General features: G+C 45.0%; 1 protein-coding gene across 4 annotated transcripts in view; it reads right to left on the bottom strand.

The window, feature by feature from the left end:
* FGF13 (fibroblast growth factor 13) overlaps window positions 1-17,970 on the bottom strand; it is a 502,053-nt gene that overhangs the window by 60,890 nt on the left and 423,193 nt on the right. For 3 of the 4 annotated variants that reach the window (XM_077890187.1, XM_077890186.1, XM_077890189.1), the window contains 2 exons: window positions 7,498-7,608; window positions 1,884-1,987 (listed from right to left, as the gene is read on the bottom strand). In XM_077890187.1, coding sequence (XP_077746313.1) covers window positions 1,884-1,987; window positions 7,498-7,608 — 215 coding nt within the window. Of the gene's footprint in view, window positions 1-1,883; window positions 1,988-7,497; window positions 7,609-9,563; window positions 10,462-17,970 lie in introns of those variants that run through there. The other variant, XM_077890188.1, reaches the window with a different exon arrangement.

The raw sequence follows: 17,970 nt of genomic DNA, 5'->3' as shown, positions 1-17,970 counted from the left end.
GCTTACTCAAGGTTCCTTTTCCTTAAAGGGAAATACATACAAAGTGTCCCACATTTCGCTATCAGTTTGCCCAAGCGTGGAAAGGAAGCCCATCAATCTATAATGCTGATTCCTCCTGGGAAGTCTTCCTTAGAAATGAGCTCATGTTGGCATTTACCTGTTTGCTAAAATAATGGTCAGTCTGAATGGTAGGCTATAAATTTTTTATCTCAGTTCCCTAAATGTAATACTGAGTGCTCTAATTTTCTTCAGTGGGGGCACCTGACATATTACCTAACTTACATAACTTTTTCCTCACTCTAACTTGTTATTTCCAAAATTACAGTTATTGTTGCAAGATTTAAAAAAAATCAACCTTCTGGATCTTTGACCAGTAATGCTAATAATTAGTTTCTATGCCATCTGGTATTTACCTTCTCAAAAGTATGCTTTGTATATTCCATTTCCTTCCCATGCCTGCACTGTAGTTTCAGAAAACAAGCATTTACTTTTTATTAAGAACCTACCTTTGTATCTGGTCCTGTTGAGGTAGGCTGTGGATCTAAGTGATGTTAGTTAAAATCCTGCATTATTAAATTCTCTTACCTTAACACACAAACCTGAAAAACAAATCTCCTTTCCTATCCTTTATAATAAGAGCAATGTATTGATAAATGGCAGAGCCCATGAATATAGCAATAAATCCAAATTTTTCATTTGTTGAACATGATAAAGCCCCTGCATTTATTCGACAAGACCTTTGAAATGGCCTGATAGGAAGCTGATAGTGACCAGGGTGAGAGGATCATGCTGGTGATTACTCTTTTCTGGTAAATATGAAACAGACTACCCAGTTTGGCAAATGAGTCGGCCCTCTGTGGTCTTACTCTTCTCCCAACTCTCTCTCAGCCTGGACTCTGAAAACCAGGGCTATGTCATGGTTTCCACCACACCTGCCAACAGTCTTTCTACACACCTGGCTTTGCAATAACCTCAGGGAACAGACTCGAGAGCACAAGGATTTACAGGTTAAGCATTCTGGCAGTTGGAGGAACAGATTTCTCCAACCACTGGAACAGCCTCCATGACAAGCTTCCAGCGGGAAGCTTGACAAGCAATTCTCTCCATTTTACACATCCTAGCCTTTTCTTGAAAGATAAGAAATTCCAAACGAAGATTACAGACTATCCACAGATTAAGGTGTCTCCTGTGATAGGGAACTACATTTAGTGGGAAGAGTGAAATCTTCACCCTGATAACTGTACCACTTCTGCCTGTATTTAAATGTTAAACATTTTTAAAAAGTGGAATTCGGCCTCAGGTTCCTAACTGAATTGTTGTCTACACTGTCCACAAATTTCTTGGGAAAAGCAGGAATTTGCACACATGGAGAGGCTGAAATGTGCCTGATGGAAAAAGGAGTAGAGATAGCCAGTGTGACTGAATTGAACTGAAGATAAGAAATAGAGACACTTCCAGAATTGTCTTTTATGTCTTACAGTTAATTTGAGGAAGAGGTCTCCTTGATTTCTTGAGGAGAAAACATGGATAAACACATGTTGAGCTGTGCTATAGAAATGGCTTTGCTTCCCACAGCTGCAAAGCAAGACAGCAAGGCAGAGCATTATATTATACGCTACATAAAATGATAACCCAAGTATCATCGTATGCAAAAAAGTTTAGTGGCTCTTTGATTTTATACCAAAAACGTTAGCTTCAAATGATTAACCAGCAATAGATATAATTTTCACTGGAAGTTAATTTGTCCTTTCAGATGGGATATTTCCATCAAGAACATTCTTCCTCATCACAGAAATCTGCAATGATAACACATATGCAGCATATTTTATTTCACATCTGATGAAAACCAGAGTAGTCAAAGCACAAGCCAGTGAAAGGCTTACCGAGGTGTACAGGTATCCCTCGCTGTTCATTGCCAAATACAGCTTGGTCTGAACTCCTTGGATGGCCACCACTCGAAGACCCACAGGGATGAGGTTAAATAGGGCTAAAATCAAAAGAGAATGTGAAAATAATGTTATCATTCTGAGTTCCATAGCTTTTGTTTCCAGCAGGTCTGGCCCTCCAAAAGTAACGTGTGCTTGGTAAAAATATGTCTACATATTCACACATAGACAGATAGATAGGCCCTCTTCTACCCCTTAGTATGCTTGTGTGTCTGCTTGCAGTCACAAAACTGGCGCTCTGCTATGGCTGCATATTGTCAAACATCCTGGGGAAATGAAAGACAATCCCATGGTTTGTATAGTGTTGGAAGTAGGGAATCCCGATGCTTTTGGAGAGCTACAGTTTCAGGAATTGGTCGATATATTAAATAACTTTATCCTCAACGAACTATTTTAAACTGCTCTCCCCGCCTAGATGACTGCTAAAATTCACAGAAATGGTTATGATCTACCAGTTGGGGAGATATTCCTAGAATCTTAGAAAAGATACTAGTCTAACTCCCTCATCTAAATTATCTGTATTATTTCCAATGCAACAACCCAAAAATAAATCCAGGCCTTGAAAAAAAAAGTCATTTTGTAGTCTTATGTTCCTGGAGTAGTATTTCAGTATTTCTTAAAGAACCAACATTTTCCAAGATAGGGTTTGGGATGGCGGTGGGGGGCCGTGCCTAGCTTTTAGTGTCTAGTAACAAAGGTGATAGGAGTACAAATAATGAACTAAGAGGTCTGTTTGTTTATTTAGCAAAATAGTTGTAAGTAGGCAGCCAGCTGGTACCAAAGAGGCCTTCATTTCTCCATTTGAAGGTTTGATTGCGTGAAACTTACACCCAGCCTCTCCTCACAATCACACACCACTCACTGGAGAAAACCAGTGGGCGTCCTCCCCCTACCAGCTGTCTACTCCCTCCTACACTGTGAATAAAAATAAAACAGTACATTTTTAAAACGTAGTGCTTGCCACACACATCTTTTGAAGCTAGCCTGTGCACCTTTCAAGAGTCATAGACCAATGTTGATGATTTTTGCCTTGGTGTGTAAGTTTACTGAAGATGATATATTGGTCTGCTATCATTTCTGTGAACAAGAATGTAAGAGAGTCACCATATGGGTAAGAATAGCTTTTCTGAGATCTCTCACCTTGATACACACACACACACACACACACACACACACACACACACACACTGCTGCAGTAGGTGGGGTAATGTGGATTAGAAATATTAATGAAGAACTAAATATTCCTTGGGGAGCCTACAATGTATATTTCCCTTAAAATCAGGGTGTTACCAGAGAGCAGCTAGGACATATTGTACAGTTCAAAATACAAGTGTTCCTACCACATGCCACTGATGGCACCTCATTCAATGCTCATCATATTAAAAGCTGTGCCCTTCTGTTATGTGAGGTAAAGGAAAGTAATTGCACAGATTGCAAGCCAGAATCTCATGCTATATTTGACAATGCAATGCATAGGAAAGGAGTCTGTATTTTTGCGTATGTCATGTATATATCTCTTTCTGTTGATGATGCCTTGCTCACAGAGGTGCTCAACACACATTTGTGTATTGATAGCAATCTGTGCAGTGAAAGCATGATAATATCATATTTTTGGAATGTGATAGATCATAATCCCATTATATAAAAGTTCTCGTTTAAAAAAAATCTGGGATCTAGAAAACAAAAACTTCCATATGGGTTTTTGCGTAAAAGCCATACCACTGCATACCACCAGACAACTAGAATACCAGTCTGTGTCTGAATCCTAGTTCAGTCATAGTAATAGAGGACAGGGAATGATAAATGAAATTCAGAATGTTTCTAGAACCTCATTCTTCACAACATTCAGAACCTCCTTAATTCTCTCAATGCAGCTTGTAACAAGCAAAAAAGAAAAAAAGACAAAAGTAAGAGAGAGAAAAAGATTTGATTTTCACCACATGCCTCAATCACTCTCTGGTGTGGGTTTTAATAAGCAATAAAATGCTTGAATTCCAAATATCAGATAGCATGAGGTGGAAGAAAAGCAAAAACTATCAGTAATCCACGTCTGAGATTCTCTGTTCCTGAATAATGGCACAAACTAGCTGGTAGAACATGAATTTTTCATTATGTACCATAAATTTCTGTGACAAAAATCAGCACCCTAAAACAAAAAAAAAATTGAAGAAAGCAGAAAAAGTAAACAGTGGCTGGTCATCCTAGTCCAATCTTTTCTTTTCTTTAGACATTCCAGATAGATCATAAACTGGGTTGGCTGAAAGTCTGAAGGGGCACCCTTTCCAGATAAGAATGCAAAGAAATGTTATCAGCGGTAAGCTTGGGCAGAATCAATATTTTCCTGTGTGTCTGTGCTTCTCTAAATCTGGAGTACTCCCTCAAGGACAGAAGATACTATTTCAATTAGGATGCAAATATTCTAAATATGAGAAGAAAATAATTGACTTCATTCATGTATCTAAAACACATCCATTCAACACCTAAAATCTCTTCCATTTCCATCAAATTTTTGAAGAATCTTTTAATAAATAAAAAGGCTTTTGTTTCTTGTTTGTTCTGTGTGTCTACATAAAACCAATTAAACTCCTTCTACCCTGAAGGGATCATCTTCTCAGAGATGTGCACAAGTTGGCACTTAGTGTTTACTGGATAGGATTACTGAGGTCATCCTTCTTCATTCGTTGGGCTAAGGTCAATTTCTCAAAGGGAGCAATTATTAGAAGTGTATCTTAATGTAGATTGGGAAGACTTGACAAAATGAACGGGTAACATGGCTGGAGATTTGAAGGGAAAGTTGCCTATTCTTTGAAAATAGCCTTCATCCCACCCAAGGCAGATTAGAATAAAATTGCTGCCACGAAGTATCTATCATCTTATCCTTTTCAGGGGGAAAATACATAATTTACAACGGATGATTTGCTCACGATGAGATTTTATTGAACTGACATCAACCATTGTAATAATATATCAAAGGTCAGCTTAAACGCATAATAATATACAACATATGTTTTTTTAGGAAGAGATAATATCTGGACAAATGTGAACGAATTTGTTTTGTCATGATTTTGCTTACCATGTCAGAATTCAAGTATCATCAACTCAATTTGAACAAAATGAGAAAAAAAAAAGGATGAAAGGTCCTAAAAATAAATAAATATAAGAAAAATATAAACGTGGTATCCAGAATACATATTAAGGAAACACTATATAAATGAAAGAGTTACAGTTGAAGAAAAAAACAACTTGTATTCTTGTTCTACTCATTTAAAAAAATGAATGAATGCCAAGAAAATTGCTTGGCTTTAGGGGGGAAAAAGGAATGAATTCACATGGCTAGACTTCCATTGTAATGATGATCATTTTAATCATTAAACATCCTTCATGATGATTTATGCCCTACAATATCCTCAACTGGGGAGATTAGCTGGTCCCCTCAGCCTCTGGCCACACTTGGCATCTGGGGTAGGGTCAAGCTGCACAGACTTGCTATGTCTTTCGAGATCCTCTTCATCTGAATGCTTCACGTTGTGGTAATACTTACCACTGGTTGACTTACCTCTTATTATTTCATTCTGCCTCAAAACAGACTCTGCTTATCAGGCTAAGCTCTTTCAAGGTCTTATAATATCATTAGTACACAGAAATGCCATTCGTATCAGTCACAGGTATAAGACAAAGGCAGAAGCTATGAGTATATAGGAACTGAAGAATGAAACCTACTACGTGATTTAAAGCTCCACTGTAGGAAACAGAATCTTGATATACATACATATATGTGTTTGCCTGTGTGCATGCATTCAAGTGTGCAAGTGTATACATGTCTTAAAATGACTGTGTGCATGCATTCAAGTGTGCAAGTGTATACATGTCTTAAAATGAATCACATACCGTGTGATCTTGATACATTTGGTATGCTGCTGTTTACAAAATACAAGTGCACTGTCTGATTTTAAAAAGTTTTTCCTTTTCAAGAAAACACATGTGAACACTGGACCCCCCAAATAATTTTTTCTCTGATTTTAATGGAGAGAAGACGTTAGAAACAGATGGAGGAAAACTTGATGGTGCTCATTAGCAGCTAATCATAAACTTGCTTTCAATAATGCCCACTAGATCCGTTTTGCCCAGGCACTTCGAAGAAATAGACTGGCTCACACCCACTGCCCTTTCCTTCCCCGAACACTGATTTGTATATATGATTTATGGGAATGTTTTATTACTGATCATTATGTATTAATTGTCTATTATATGATTACAGTAAAATCCTCTAGTTACATCTGACTAATTTTTTCAAATAGAAGAGTATGCACAAAAGAACATCTAGGATACTCACTGTAGAACTTTCATATCACAACAGTACCACAGCATTTCGCAAAAGCAGTGAAGACCTCATCTGGTATGGATGTTTTTCATCCTAGGGTACCACCAGGGCTTTCTTCAAGGGTAATTAAAGGTGACTTCCTCTTGACGTCCTAGCTTGGACATCAGCCCAGGAGGCATTTTTAAAAGGTGAGAAACTCCTTTGACACTTAGCATGGGGACCCCTGTCTATGGCTTTGCTGTCTACAGCCCAACATCTCTAAAAATGCTTCAGAGGACTTGTTAGCCTTCTGACCGGCTTTCCTTAGCTGTTTTCTTAGCCCATAAAGGGGATGTTTCTGGGAAATTATTGAAGTCTGATGGAATTGCAATATAAATTAGGGAAAATAGTGAATTGTGAGAACTAGGTGCTTCAGCCTAATGGAACAGTTAATGGGTCTGCAGAAATCTATGAATTGCAGGAAAACAGTAGTCATGAGGGAAGAGAAGCTTCACTATTTGCAAGTTTGTTTTTATTACTTCAAACAAATAAAAGCATATGTGATAAAAAGGTTATATAACATCTCATCATCACATTACTTCAATAATTAGAAATAAAATTGCCTTGATTTTTGATGTGTTTCCTTTTTTTAGGTTCACCATTATGGTCCCAACTTGGTCTTTACTTAATCCAAGGTAATCAATCAATCAATCAATCAATCAATCACTAAAAGAAATCCCTTCACCCACCTGTGGAGGTATCTCAGTCGTTAAACTCCCAATTAGTCTCAGAGTTATCAGTGTGTGTGTTGGGGGGGTGAGGGGTGCAGGAGTGAAAGCTTGTAATGATGAGTTCTCATGACACGAAACCACTCCTCTCTCTTGGGATGAGACCGGTTCTTAAGAGTAGAGATAGCATGCTATTTCAGGATCAGTGTGGGGGTGAGTAAATTTTCTGTGGGAAAAAAAGTAATAAAATCCAAAGGACAGCCATAATATCCAGATTACCATGGAGATGACATTTGGATTGTTCTTCCGATGGTGTCAACATTATCTGCTCTAGTTCACTACTTTACATATTTTCACGTTCAACTTCCTTTAGGTTCACCAGCATCAACAGGATTACAAGTGTTGACTGTATTTTTTGCATTCAGGTCCGAATTTCACAAGCGTTGTTAGCTTAAAAGAAAAACGAAGAAAACACAATGCCAAGACACGCTGGGGCTATGCTATTTATTCTGCAGTCACTTACTGTAAGTGCTGTCCTCGTCTTTTGTGCCATCAATGGTTCCATCTGCTTGCAGCTGCAAGTGGTAGCCTTGTCGGCTGTAGAGTTTGGTGACTATACCCTTAAGTTGTGGCTCTGCAAAGACAACGAGGATTGGGATCAATTGGTAAGTTGTGCATGTGTAGCTGAAAAGACGCAGAATTCAAAATTCTAGTTTCAAATTTTCGTGTAAAATGTCACGCCCCAACTTTAAAGAGTCCTCTGAAAGAAAACAAGCCAACAAACTCCAAATTTCAGAGTGAATCTCCAGACCGGGGAAAAAAAAAATAGGTTTTGACCTCGTCACTCTGGGACAAGCCCTAAAGCTTCTTCTGACAGTGGTAGCTAGTTTCTGATAGCGAGTGCCTCGGCTTACAGAGTGGTACTCTATCTCATTGAGCATTCGGAAGGGGTTGGCAAATGTTATGTTCTGCCTTTTAACCATGTGCCACTTTGCGCGTGGAAAGAGAAGGAGAAATAATCAAGATAATTTAGAGTGGTTTGCCAACCAGAGACCAAAAACACACTAACAAAGACTTCTCTCGGAATTATTGCTCTTTGAATAAATATTCCCCTCCCATCATAATGTTGAAAATGCATAAATAATCTGGAACCCCATCAAAGGACTCACATTTAGAAAACTGAGCTGTGCTACAGAAAAAGAGGGGAGAAGGGGAAAAAAAAACAACCATTACCATACTCTATCGTGTTAAATAACCTTAGGGAAAATGGGTGCAAGAAGAGCAGTGTTTTTGTTGGTGGGGAGGAAAGCAAATTAGTTCACGTTTATTTTCAAATTTTGTATCAGAAATCTGAAGATCTAAACTACGGGTCCTCAATTACAAGGATTCTCAATTATGAATCCCCATAGATTTAATAAAATACCAAATTTACCAATAACAGCCGCGCTACCAAAATTTGCTTTTACTGAATACAGACACCTGCACCGAAATAATGTGTATGTGATTATTCAGGCCACATAATCATGCTTTGCAACCGCTGAAGCCTTTTTTTAAAACAAGCCCAATTCACAGCGAACGCCTTAAAAACTTCGAGCAAACAGAAAATGGATGTCTGCGTTTCCATTCCATAGCGTGTGAACCACACAGGGCACAAATTGATGAATAAGTCTGAAATTCTGTATTATTTGTCTAGTTAGAAGTAAGAAAACAGCGTCAAGGATTCATTTGATGAAGGATAGCCACAGAAGCTGCAGGTTCGCCTGAAGCTTTACCTTGACGCAACCTGACACCTAGAGCTGAGTGAATTTCCCTGGCACCGGAACAGCGCGCTACTCTTCTCACCGAATAGGTTCCAAAGGACCTACAATCTGGCGATGAGTTTTAATTCTTTCCTCTATCCAGCATTTTTGTAGCATTTAGTAACCAGTTTCACTAGCCTAACCAGATCACCAAGCTCTTTGCCCCAAGGTTTTAGGAATCCACTCCCCCCCGCCTCCCTCACTCCAGCAAATATTTCCAGGGTGCACCACAAGTCAAGTCTGTCCCGATAAGCTTAAAAGTGATCAAAGAAACACAAGGCCAAGAGAGCCAAAGCCCGCGTCCCTCGGGGGGTGGAAGCTGGCTCGGGGGAAGGGTCAGAGTTGCAGGGGTAAAGGCAAAGGAAGGTTTCTCCGGGTTCACCAGGGCGGGCGGCGGTGTCTGCCCGGCTCCGCGCCGGCAGTTTCCACGCCACGCGCACAGCTCCGCACGGCAGCCACGTCTGGGTCACGCGTGCCAGAGCCCCCCGGGGCTTGCACAAATGCGGCGCGTCCGAAGCGGAGGGCGCCCCCCCAGCCCCCGGGCCGGCGCGGCTCCGGGCTCTGCGCCCGTCCCACGGCAGTTGCAATGCAGCAAACCAGTTACCGCTAGGAACGTGGCGAGAAAGCAATCGCTTCCCACGCACGCACACCGGCGAGGTGGCCGCATCCGCACCAGATGGGCCCCCGACAAACTCACCTACGCGTACATACCCGCCCTCCACCCCCCTCCACTCTCGTAAAGTATGGAAAATTTAAAAAGCCCCAAAGCCGTCCAAGCGCCCCTTCCAACCTGGTCTCCTTCTGCGCCTCTTCTTGGAGCCGAAGAGTTTGACCCGGGAAAAGACGTTTAACTTGTTTTTGTCGCAGCTGGTCTTGCCTTTGCTAGGGCTGCTGACACACTTGCAGGCGTTGGATTTCTCGCGCTCGCGGGCTTGTCTCTTCTGACGGATCAGCGAGCTGGCGATAGCCGCCGCCATGGCCACGACGCCCACCACCACCACTTCTTTGGCGGCCCCTCTCTGGCTTCGCCTTCGCCTCCCGCTCCTCCGCGGCGCGTCCGCTCGGTCTCGCGCCGCGGCCGCCCTCGCCTCCCTTGCCGGGGCTCGCCCGGGCTTCTCCGCGCTCGGCCGTCAGCCGAGAAGGGGGCTCAGCATGCCGTCCCGGCTCCTCGGGCGGTGGTCCGGCCCCCGCGCGGGCTGCGGGCTGCCTGGGTCCGAGCCGACGCCACAGCCCGGGCCGGGATCGCGGCGAGACTGGCGGCGGAGGCAGCGCGGCGCGGCTGCGTGCGCTCGGCCCCTGCGCCCCGAGGACACTGTGCGAGTCCAAGTGGCTCGGGTCGGAGTTTCGCGGCACCCCCCGCCCTGTGCCGCGCGGAGGGGGCCGGAGCGGGGAGGCGGGCGGAGGGAGCGGCGCGGGCGGGAGAGAGGCCGCGAGCGCGGGCGGCGGGAGGGGGGAAGGAGGCAGCGCGCGGGGGAGCGCGCCCTCGCCCTGGCCCCTCCGAGCCTCCGACTAGTCCTTGCAACTTCGGGGCCTGGCGATCGGGAAAAGTTGGCCCGCGCCGGCTGGCCGGCGGGGATCAAACAGGTAACGGCCTCGCATCGTGGCGGCGGCGGCGGCGGCGGCGGCGGCGGTGGCGGCTGCTGCTGCTGCTCTGGGCGCGGCACCGGCTCTGCATAGGAATCCAGTCGCTGCAGGCACCCTCCGGAAGAGCGCCGCGGCCTCCCCGAGGCCCCCTCCCCCGGCGGCCCCTCCCTCCCGGAGCCCAGCCCGCTGGCTCCCGGCCGCCCCGCCCCCCGCCCCCCCCCCCCCCCGGGCCCCGGCGGGCGGCGCAGGCTAACACCTGTAGGGGCTCGGCCACTGCCCCACCGCCCGAGGCTTCCCGCCCTCCTCTGGCCAAACGGAGCTTCGGGAGGAAGCGGTGATGCAGGGGCCCCGGGAGGAGGTAGTTGGGCCGGAGGAGCGGGGGCGGGGGGCCGCCCGCAGGTGGCGGGGGGGTGGCGGTGTGGGCTCTTTCGTTACCGTGGGACTCTTAGCGGGCCACACCGCCCCGGGCTAGCGCCCCTGGGAAGTTCGCCGGGCCCCTGCCGGGGTGTACGACTCACAACTGCCCCCTCCCCCAGACACGCACACCCGCTGAGCCATTTCGCCTGGCGACACTTGTAGCCCTTCGGGAGAGAGGCCAGGGCTCGCAGACGGTTCGGCCCTCCCGGCGGCGGCGGCGGCGGCGGCGGCGGGCACTGCAGAGCTGCGCTCGCACACCACGCTGCCACCCAGTGGTTTCTGCTGACTTTTCATTACAGGCCAATCTGTGCCGTCCGAACCCCGCTTCTCCTCTTGCCCCAAACCATTCGTTTGGGTTTGGTATCCAAGCCGGAGAGCTCGGGTCGTGTGCACAAAGCAGTATTGGGGAAACGCAGTGCCGAGACTCGTTATTGTAGCCCTGGCCCATCTCCAATCTCCTCTAACGTCTTTTTTTTTTTTCCCCCTCCTCCAGTTCTAGCAGCATCTCTCCCTCCAATTCAGGAATCGAGTGTGGCTTTTTCTCGCCTCACTCTATTCACAAGTTCTGTCCTTTCCCTGTTCTATATTTTAATCTGGAGAAGAAAAAGGAGTTTCGAGGTCAAGGATGCAACAAAGAGAATGCCCCATCCCCGTCCCCATCTTCAAAACATACACTAGCGTTTTACTTGATTTCTAATGCCAAAAAGGAAGCTGCCAACAGTAGGGCTGCTGTCTCGGAGCTGCCACTATGCTCCTTACTGGACCCCCCACCCCATTTCCAGATCTTTTCAGAATTGATGCAGATGCAAAACCAAATGCCCAGAGCCCAGTCTCTTCTTGCCCGAGCTCCCAACTAGGAGAAACTCCTTTGGGCTTCTTGGCGCATCAGAGCTGTAGCACCTGACCCTTCTGGAGATTTCACTGCTCCACAGGGGAAGCTGCTGCCACCTCCCCTTCCACTTGTCCCCAGTCTGGAAATGTCTGTGGCCCTATCAGAAGCACTGATAGGAGCCTGCAAAGGCAGGCTGGGGTGAAGGTTGCAGGGACTGAGGCGGAGGGTTACAGGACAATCATGCCTGAACAGCTGAAACTCCCCCCAGGTTTGCGGGCTCTGTGTTTTTGGCTCTCTCGAAAGCACAGGGAGGATGGGCTTGGAAGAGAGTTTTAGCACCTCAAGTCAACTCCAGTACCCACTACTCCAGACATTAATTCAGGAGGGAAAAACCCTGGTGGGCCCCCACCGGACTTGGAACACCTTGAAAATCGGGACTGGGTCTTGGTCCCCACTATATTCCCATCTCCTGGCGCAGTTCCTGTCACATATAGTTGATGCTCAATAAACAGTTTGTTGAAAATAATTGACGAGTGACTGATTTACGTTGCTTCTTAAGGGAAGGAGGATGTTTCCTGGCTCCGGATGTAGGGGACTCAAATCCCAATTACCATAAAGAGAAATAATCTCACCAAAAGAGGCCTCAGAAGATCTGACCAGGGGCAAAATATTCAGGGTGTGGAATGGACCTTAAAGGGTTCCTACTCCCTTTCAGCATGCTTTTAACTTCTACTGAGCACCTGTGGCCTGTCTGCCTACAGACCACACAAGAATTCTCCTGTCTCCTTCCTTAATAGAATTCCCAGAGACCTGTGACTAGAGGGGGGAATCATCCATGGGGAAAGGGAAGGAAAGCCATTTGACTTTGGGTCCAAATCATACCATGCAATCAGCTTAGCCATTAATCACACAGATATATCTCATCCCTTCCTAATGCCCATGTATATTTCGCAGGTGCTTCTCAACTCAAAGAGTGAGTGTAAGTCTCAAATTCTCAAAGAACTGTGCCCAAACCTAATCCACCTTAGGAAGGCATAATTTAAAAACTGCAGCCAACCCTGGAAAAGCATTTTTTGCCTTGCCTTTCTGCCTCACTGCCACTCCACCAGGAGGATGGCATCTGAGTGGGAGGGTGAGGAATCTTCCTTTGACACCTATTTCCACAGTGACTTTTTCTCCTGTCTTGCTTTGTTCCTCCCCGTTTACACTGCACCCTGCTTAAGCCCAGGGCTCCCAGTTGCTCTGTGCTGGGTGGGTCCACTCACCTTTGCTCCTCCCGGACCCCCTCTTCCCAGTGCACTGTCCACCGAGCTCCCTCCCTGATCACGTTCGGTGGGAAAGCACCCTTAGCTCCTTTCTCCTGCTCAAGTCACACAGAGTTCTAGCCTGGGTGACAGGGGGCATATATTTTCATCCTGTCTCTGCCACTAATGGGCTGTGTGACCTTGGGCATGCCATTTCTCCTGTTGGGGCTACCGTATTCCCATCCTTAAAGTCATCCTTTAGACAACCTTAATGGCTTTCAAATTGTATTCTGCAGAGCCCTAAGAGTAGGTGGAGGTGATTTAAGTTCCTTCACCCACATTCCAACCACAGCATCTCTGCTTTCATCTATTTTATACACTGGGACTATGATTTCTTTCTGTTTTAAGATTTATTTATTTGAGAGAGGAGAGAGAGAGCACACATGCTCACGCACAAGTGCAAGCTGGAGGAGGGGCAGAGGCAGAGAATCTTAAGCAGACTCCTTGCTAAGTGCTGGAGCGGCTCCATTCCAGGACCCTGAGGTCATGACCTGAGCTGAAACCAAGAGTCGCACGCCCAGCCCGCTGAGCCAGCCAGGCACCCCTGTATAACTTCCTACGAAGAAAAAAATTAGAAAGATTCCACTGCTCAAAACAAGGCATTTGAAAATCTCTGGATGAGATGTTCTTTAAAGTCTTTCTGATTCTGGAGCCTATGATTTGTTGGTACATTCCCCTGTTCCTGCTCTGTCTTTTCCTTACCCTCCTCATGGGCCCCCTCTTCGCTTTCCCTTCTTGCCCCACTGGAACATAAACTCTAAATTGGATTCCAAAGAAAAATACCACAAGTCTCTTTGGCTCCATTCCTCCTGGGTTCACTTGAGAACCAGGTTTTAGCATTCTTTTCAGGGAGAGTTATGTGAGTTATCAGAGCATAGAATGCTGATCGTTCTCTGCCAATCTCTTTTGAGATTTTGGCAGGCCTCAGATGAGCTGTAAAGAAGCTGAGGGGATCTGCTCTCAAGAGGCATCTCCAGGAGAGAGACAGAAACCCAAACAGATGTGACTGTGATGAGTAAAAATGAGGGAATTCAGACAGTCTAATCAGGAGCAGTCTCAGTACTATCTGAGCAGAAAGGAGTTGGCCGTCTTTCTGAAACTCTGAAAATGAGAGATTTCAAACACCCATCCTTCGTGAAGATACACATAATTGGTGCCACTTGCCAGTTTGCTCTCCATCCTCACAAACGGTCCCTCAGAACCTCTCAGTGACCAGTTATCAGGTCAAGACTGGTGATGAGCTCAGAGGGAGGACAGGGGGACAGGTTCAAGTGTACCAAGGTCAACCAACACTGGGGTCTCACCATTAACCAGGTAGGGCAGCAGAGGAGGTGTTTAAGAGACCAGGTGGCAAGTACCACCCTTCGTGTCCATCTAATTATGTTCAAAATCCCAGAGGAATGACTGGATAGAACTACAAATGAAGAGATTAGAGAAAAGCCATTTGCCAAAGGCTTTTGCCACTTAACTCCAAGCAGGGAGAAAAATGCAATTTAAAGAAATCTTGTCAACGTCCCACTGGAATTCCAGGGACAGAAAGAGTGACTACTGTATTCTGGAATACAACTTGACACATTTATTAGCTGGCAAAGAGTCTCTCCTAGTCAGATCATTTGGGGGAACTGTGCTTCAGAAACAAAGGTCTCCAGAACCAATTTTATAGAAATGGATTGGCTTTCTTGATTTACATTCAGAAAGAAAAGCCAGAGAATCCTACACTTGCAATTGCACTAGGATGGTGGCTTGGTCTTTACCGTGTCCTTTCTCTGGGATCATTCTCCAAATAAATAAGTTCTAGAGTTTCCTAAAGCAAATGAACAAGCAAATAAATTCAATGGGGAACACACTGATGAATTCTGATCCTTAAGAAAAATCCTATAGCCCATATAAAAATTTTATTGTTCAATCATAATTTATGAACATTAAAACCAGAGAGTACCCTGATGGTATTAATCATATCTCTGAATTCAGTTCTTTGCCATTTAATTAGCCATAGAAGCTGCAACATCAAGAGTTCAAGGCCTCTGATTACCTGCTTGGTCATTTAATCAAGAAAACCTGGAGAGAAATAGCCGATTGCTGGGGTGGACGTTTCTCCCTTGATCATAAAAAGAGAACACCAGGAAATGAGCTTAAGCTTCCATATGTGAGGATTTAAGTTTTGCACAAGGAAAACATGTTTTTCAGTAAAGGCTGTTAAAAATCATAATTGACGGAAGCCTGAGTGGCTCAGTCCGTTGAGCATGTAGAGTCTGGCTCTTGGTTTCCACTCAGGTTGTGATCTCAGGGTCTTGGGATGGAGCCCAGAGTCTGCTTCTCCCTCTCCCCCCGCCCGGTCCCTCCACTCACCAGTTCGAATGCTCTCTCTCTCTCTCTCTCTCTCTTTAATAAATAGATAAAATCTTTAAGAAAACGTAATTGAATGCTGATTCTCCTATGGAAGTTTTTTTTTTCTTAATATTTTATTTACTTATACATGATAGACACAGACAGAGAGGCAGAGACACAAGCAGAGAGAGAAGCAGACTCCATGCAGGGAGCCTGACGTGGGACTCGATCCCAGGACCACAGGATCAGTCCCTGGGCCAAAGGCAGGCACTAAACCGCTGAGCCACCCAGACATCCCTCCTATGGAAGTTTTATGAATACAACAGAAACATTGTCTATCTCAGCGGGTATGTGGGTTGATTCTCGTCAAGGCTCTCATTCAACCATCAGACCACACTATGATTAATATACCCATGAGCTGCACCCAAGAAATGATCACTGGAAAAGGGGCAGCAGCACTGTTATTGAGAAAGTTCAAGGCCCTCTCTGAAGGGGGCATGAGAGACAGTGCCTTTGCCTTTGGAAGATCATACTGGGTGAACTCGAAACATGTGGGTCAAGGCAGCACAATCATTTTGTAAAATTTCTGTTGTTCAAGGGGGTAGGAAATACTTTGCAGATAACGGTAAATTTATTCTTAACCAAATGAGTTGCCTCAGTGGTGACAGAGCATCCAGAGGCAAAAAAAGCACCAACTTCTCCGAGTTCTATTTAGTTTTCTTCAGTAATATTCAAAGATTTTTGAAGGAATGGTTGCTATTTTATGAACTGACTGGTGGCTAACAAACATAAATGAAGTGTTTCCATGATGAAATGTTTATGGCAGACTAAAAATGTGCAAGACTCAGAGGCAAAATATCTGTAACACTGGGTTCATTTCTTGCCCAGTGAACTAAATAATCTAAATGAAAAGCTAGGGGAAAAATGATGTGAGGATTTGAGGCAAAAGCAGGCAATCAGTAATTTTTCTGGATCTAAGCTGTTTCAGGAAATAGGATTTCTGGAGGAAGGTGACCTACACTCAAAATTTGAAGAAGGGAATGCAGTGTTTGCAAATGATCTAATGTTCAGTATTACTTACCCTATGGGGGCGGTATTGGCAACCAGCATAAGCAACTCTGGATGGATTTCCTATTTGTCAGTGGCACTGTTTCCACCAATTTCCTACCAAGATTTGCCATTTTTTAAAGGAGCAGAGAGGTAATGGAAACTGCTTCAGTGCTCTTTCAGGATTAACAGTCCTAACATATTTCCTTTCAGACACCAACCAGGATTTGGGCAGGGGAACCTGCTGAACTTGGGAGAAATAGTATCCTCTAGATTCGAAAGAGGGGACGAAGGACTGGTCCATGATTCATCTGAGGACTCTGCAGATGTAGGAAGTTTCAAACTCCTCACTCTGCTTTAATTTTTTCCCCCAGGAAGCTGGGGTTTCAAATGGTGAGGGTAGTCCATTAATGCTGTGGTTATAATTGGACAAGCAACTTAAGTGCTGTTACACTATTTTCTTTAATCCTTCCAACAACCTGTAAGGTAAGGTATTGCCATTTTACAGATGAAGAAAGTGAAGTCTAGTGAGACAAAGGGATACATCTATGATCTCCTGGCATGTCCACAGATGGCAGTGCCAAGATTTCAACCAAGGGTCCTCAGCCACTACATATGTGTATAAGTCCTGCCCATTACTTACGACTTTTTCCTCCTTGGCACTGGTCTAGAATTTGGGTTCCTGAACAGTGGTGTCTGGATATAGCTCTCTCTTGGCTTGGGTAACAGAAGAAGATGGAACATAGCATGACTTAACTTGGTTATGTTTTCTCGTTCTTTTAAAACAAAAGTGAGGGATCCCTGGGTGGCGCAGCGGTTTGGCGCCTGCCTTTGGCCCAGGGCGCGATCCTGGAGACCCGGGATCGAATCCCGCGTCGGGCTCCCGGTGCATGGGGCCTGCTTCTCCCTCTGCCTGTGTCTCTGCACCTCTCTCTCTCCCTCTGTGACTATCATAAATAAATAAAAATTAAAAAAATTTAAAAAAAAAAATAAAATAAAATAAAATAAAATAAAACAAAAGTGAATTTTGAAACAAACAATAGATATCATCTATACACACTTATTAGCCTGGTTCATACCCTGTGAACAATAACTTCTTAGAGTGAGTGATATGTTAAGAAAACATCACTACCTTTCTCACTAAAACTAAATGATTACAAATCACTGCTTAATATCCTTCTGGGTTTCTCACCCTTAGGAGTTCTTTAACACCAGGGCCTGGTGGGCCGCCCGGGGTGGGGGGTGTTGTTTCTCAGCGGTTTAGTGCCACCTTCAGCCCAGGGCGTGATCCTGGAGACCTGGGATCAAGTCCCACATCAGGCTTCCTGCATGGAGCCTGCTTCTCCCTCTGCCCCCCCCCCCTCTCATAAATAAAGAAAATCTTAAAACAAAAAAACACCAGGACCTGTTCTGAGTCAGGTAATCTGGGGTTTTGGAGTGCTATGAGACCCAAAAGACACTTCCTGGACTTTATCTTCATCACTACTTAGCAGAGGCAGGAAGTTGAAGTGCTCCAATTCTCTTGGTTCTTTTCATACCCGGAAAACTGGCTTTCCACACCATAAGCTTCTTCGTGCCATCTGCTTTCAGCTATGGGAAGCCTGAGTTCAGCCAAAAGAGAGAAAAATATTGCACACAGTGTATTCACTTGCATGGTCTGAAGCCCAGGACTATGCTTTCGAGCT

This window comes from Canis aureus, chromosome X (assembly GCF_053574225.1).
Source record: "Canis aureus isolate CA01 chromosome X, VMU_Caureus_v.1.0, whole genome shotgun sequence".
Taxonomy (NCBI): Eukaryota; Metazoa; Chordata; class Mammalia; order Carnivora; family Canidae; genus Canis; species Canis aureus.
Note: the sequence above shows the minus strand (reverse complement) of the source record. Positions and strands in the feature narration are given on the sequence as shown.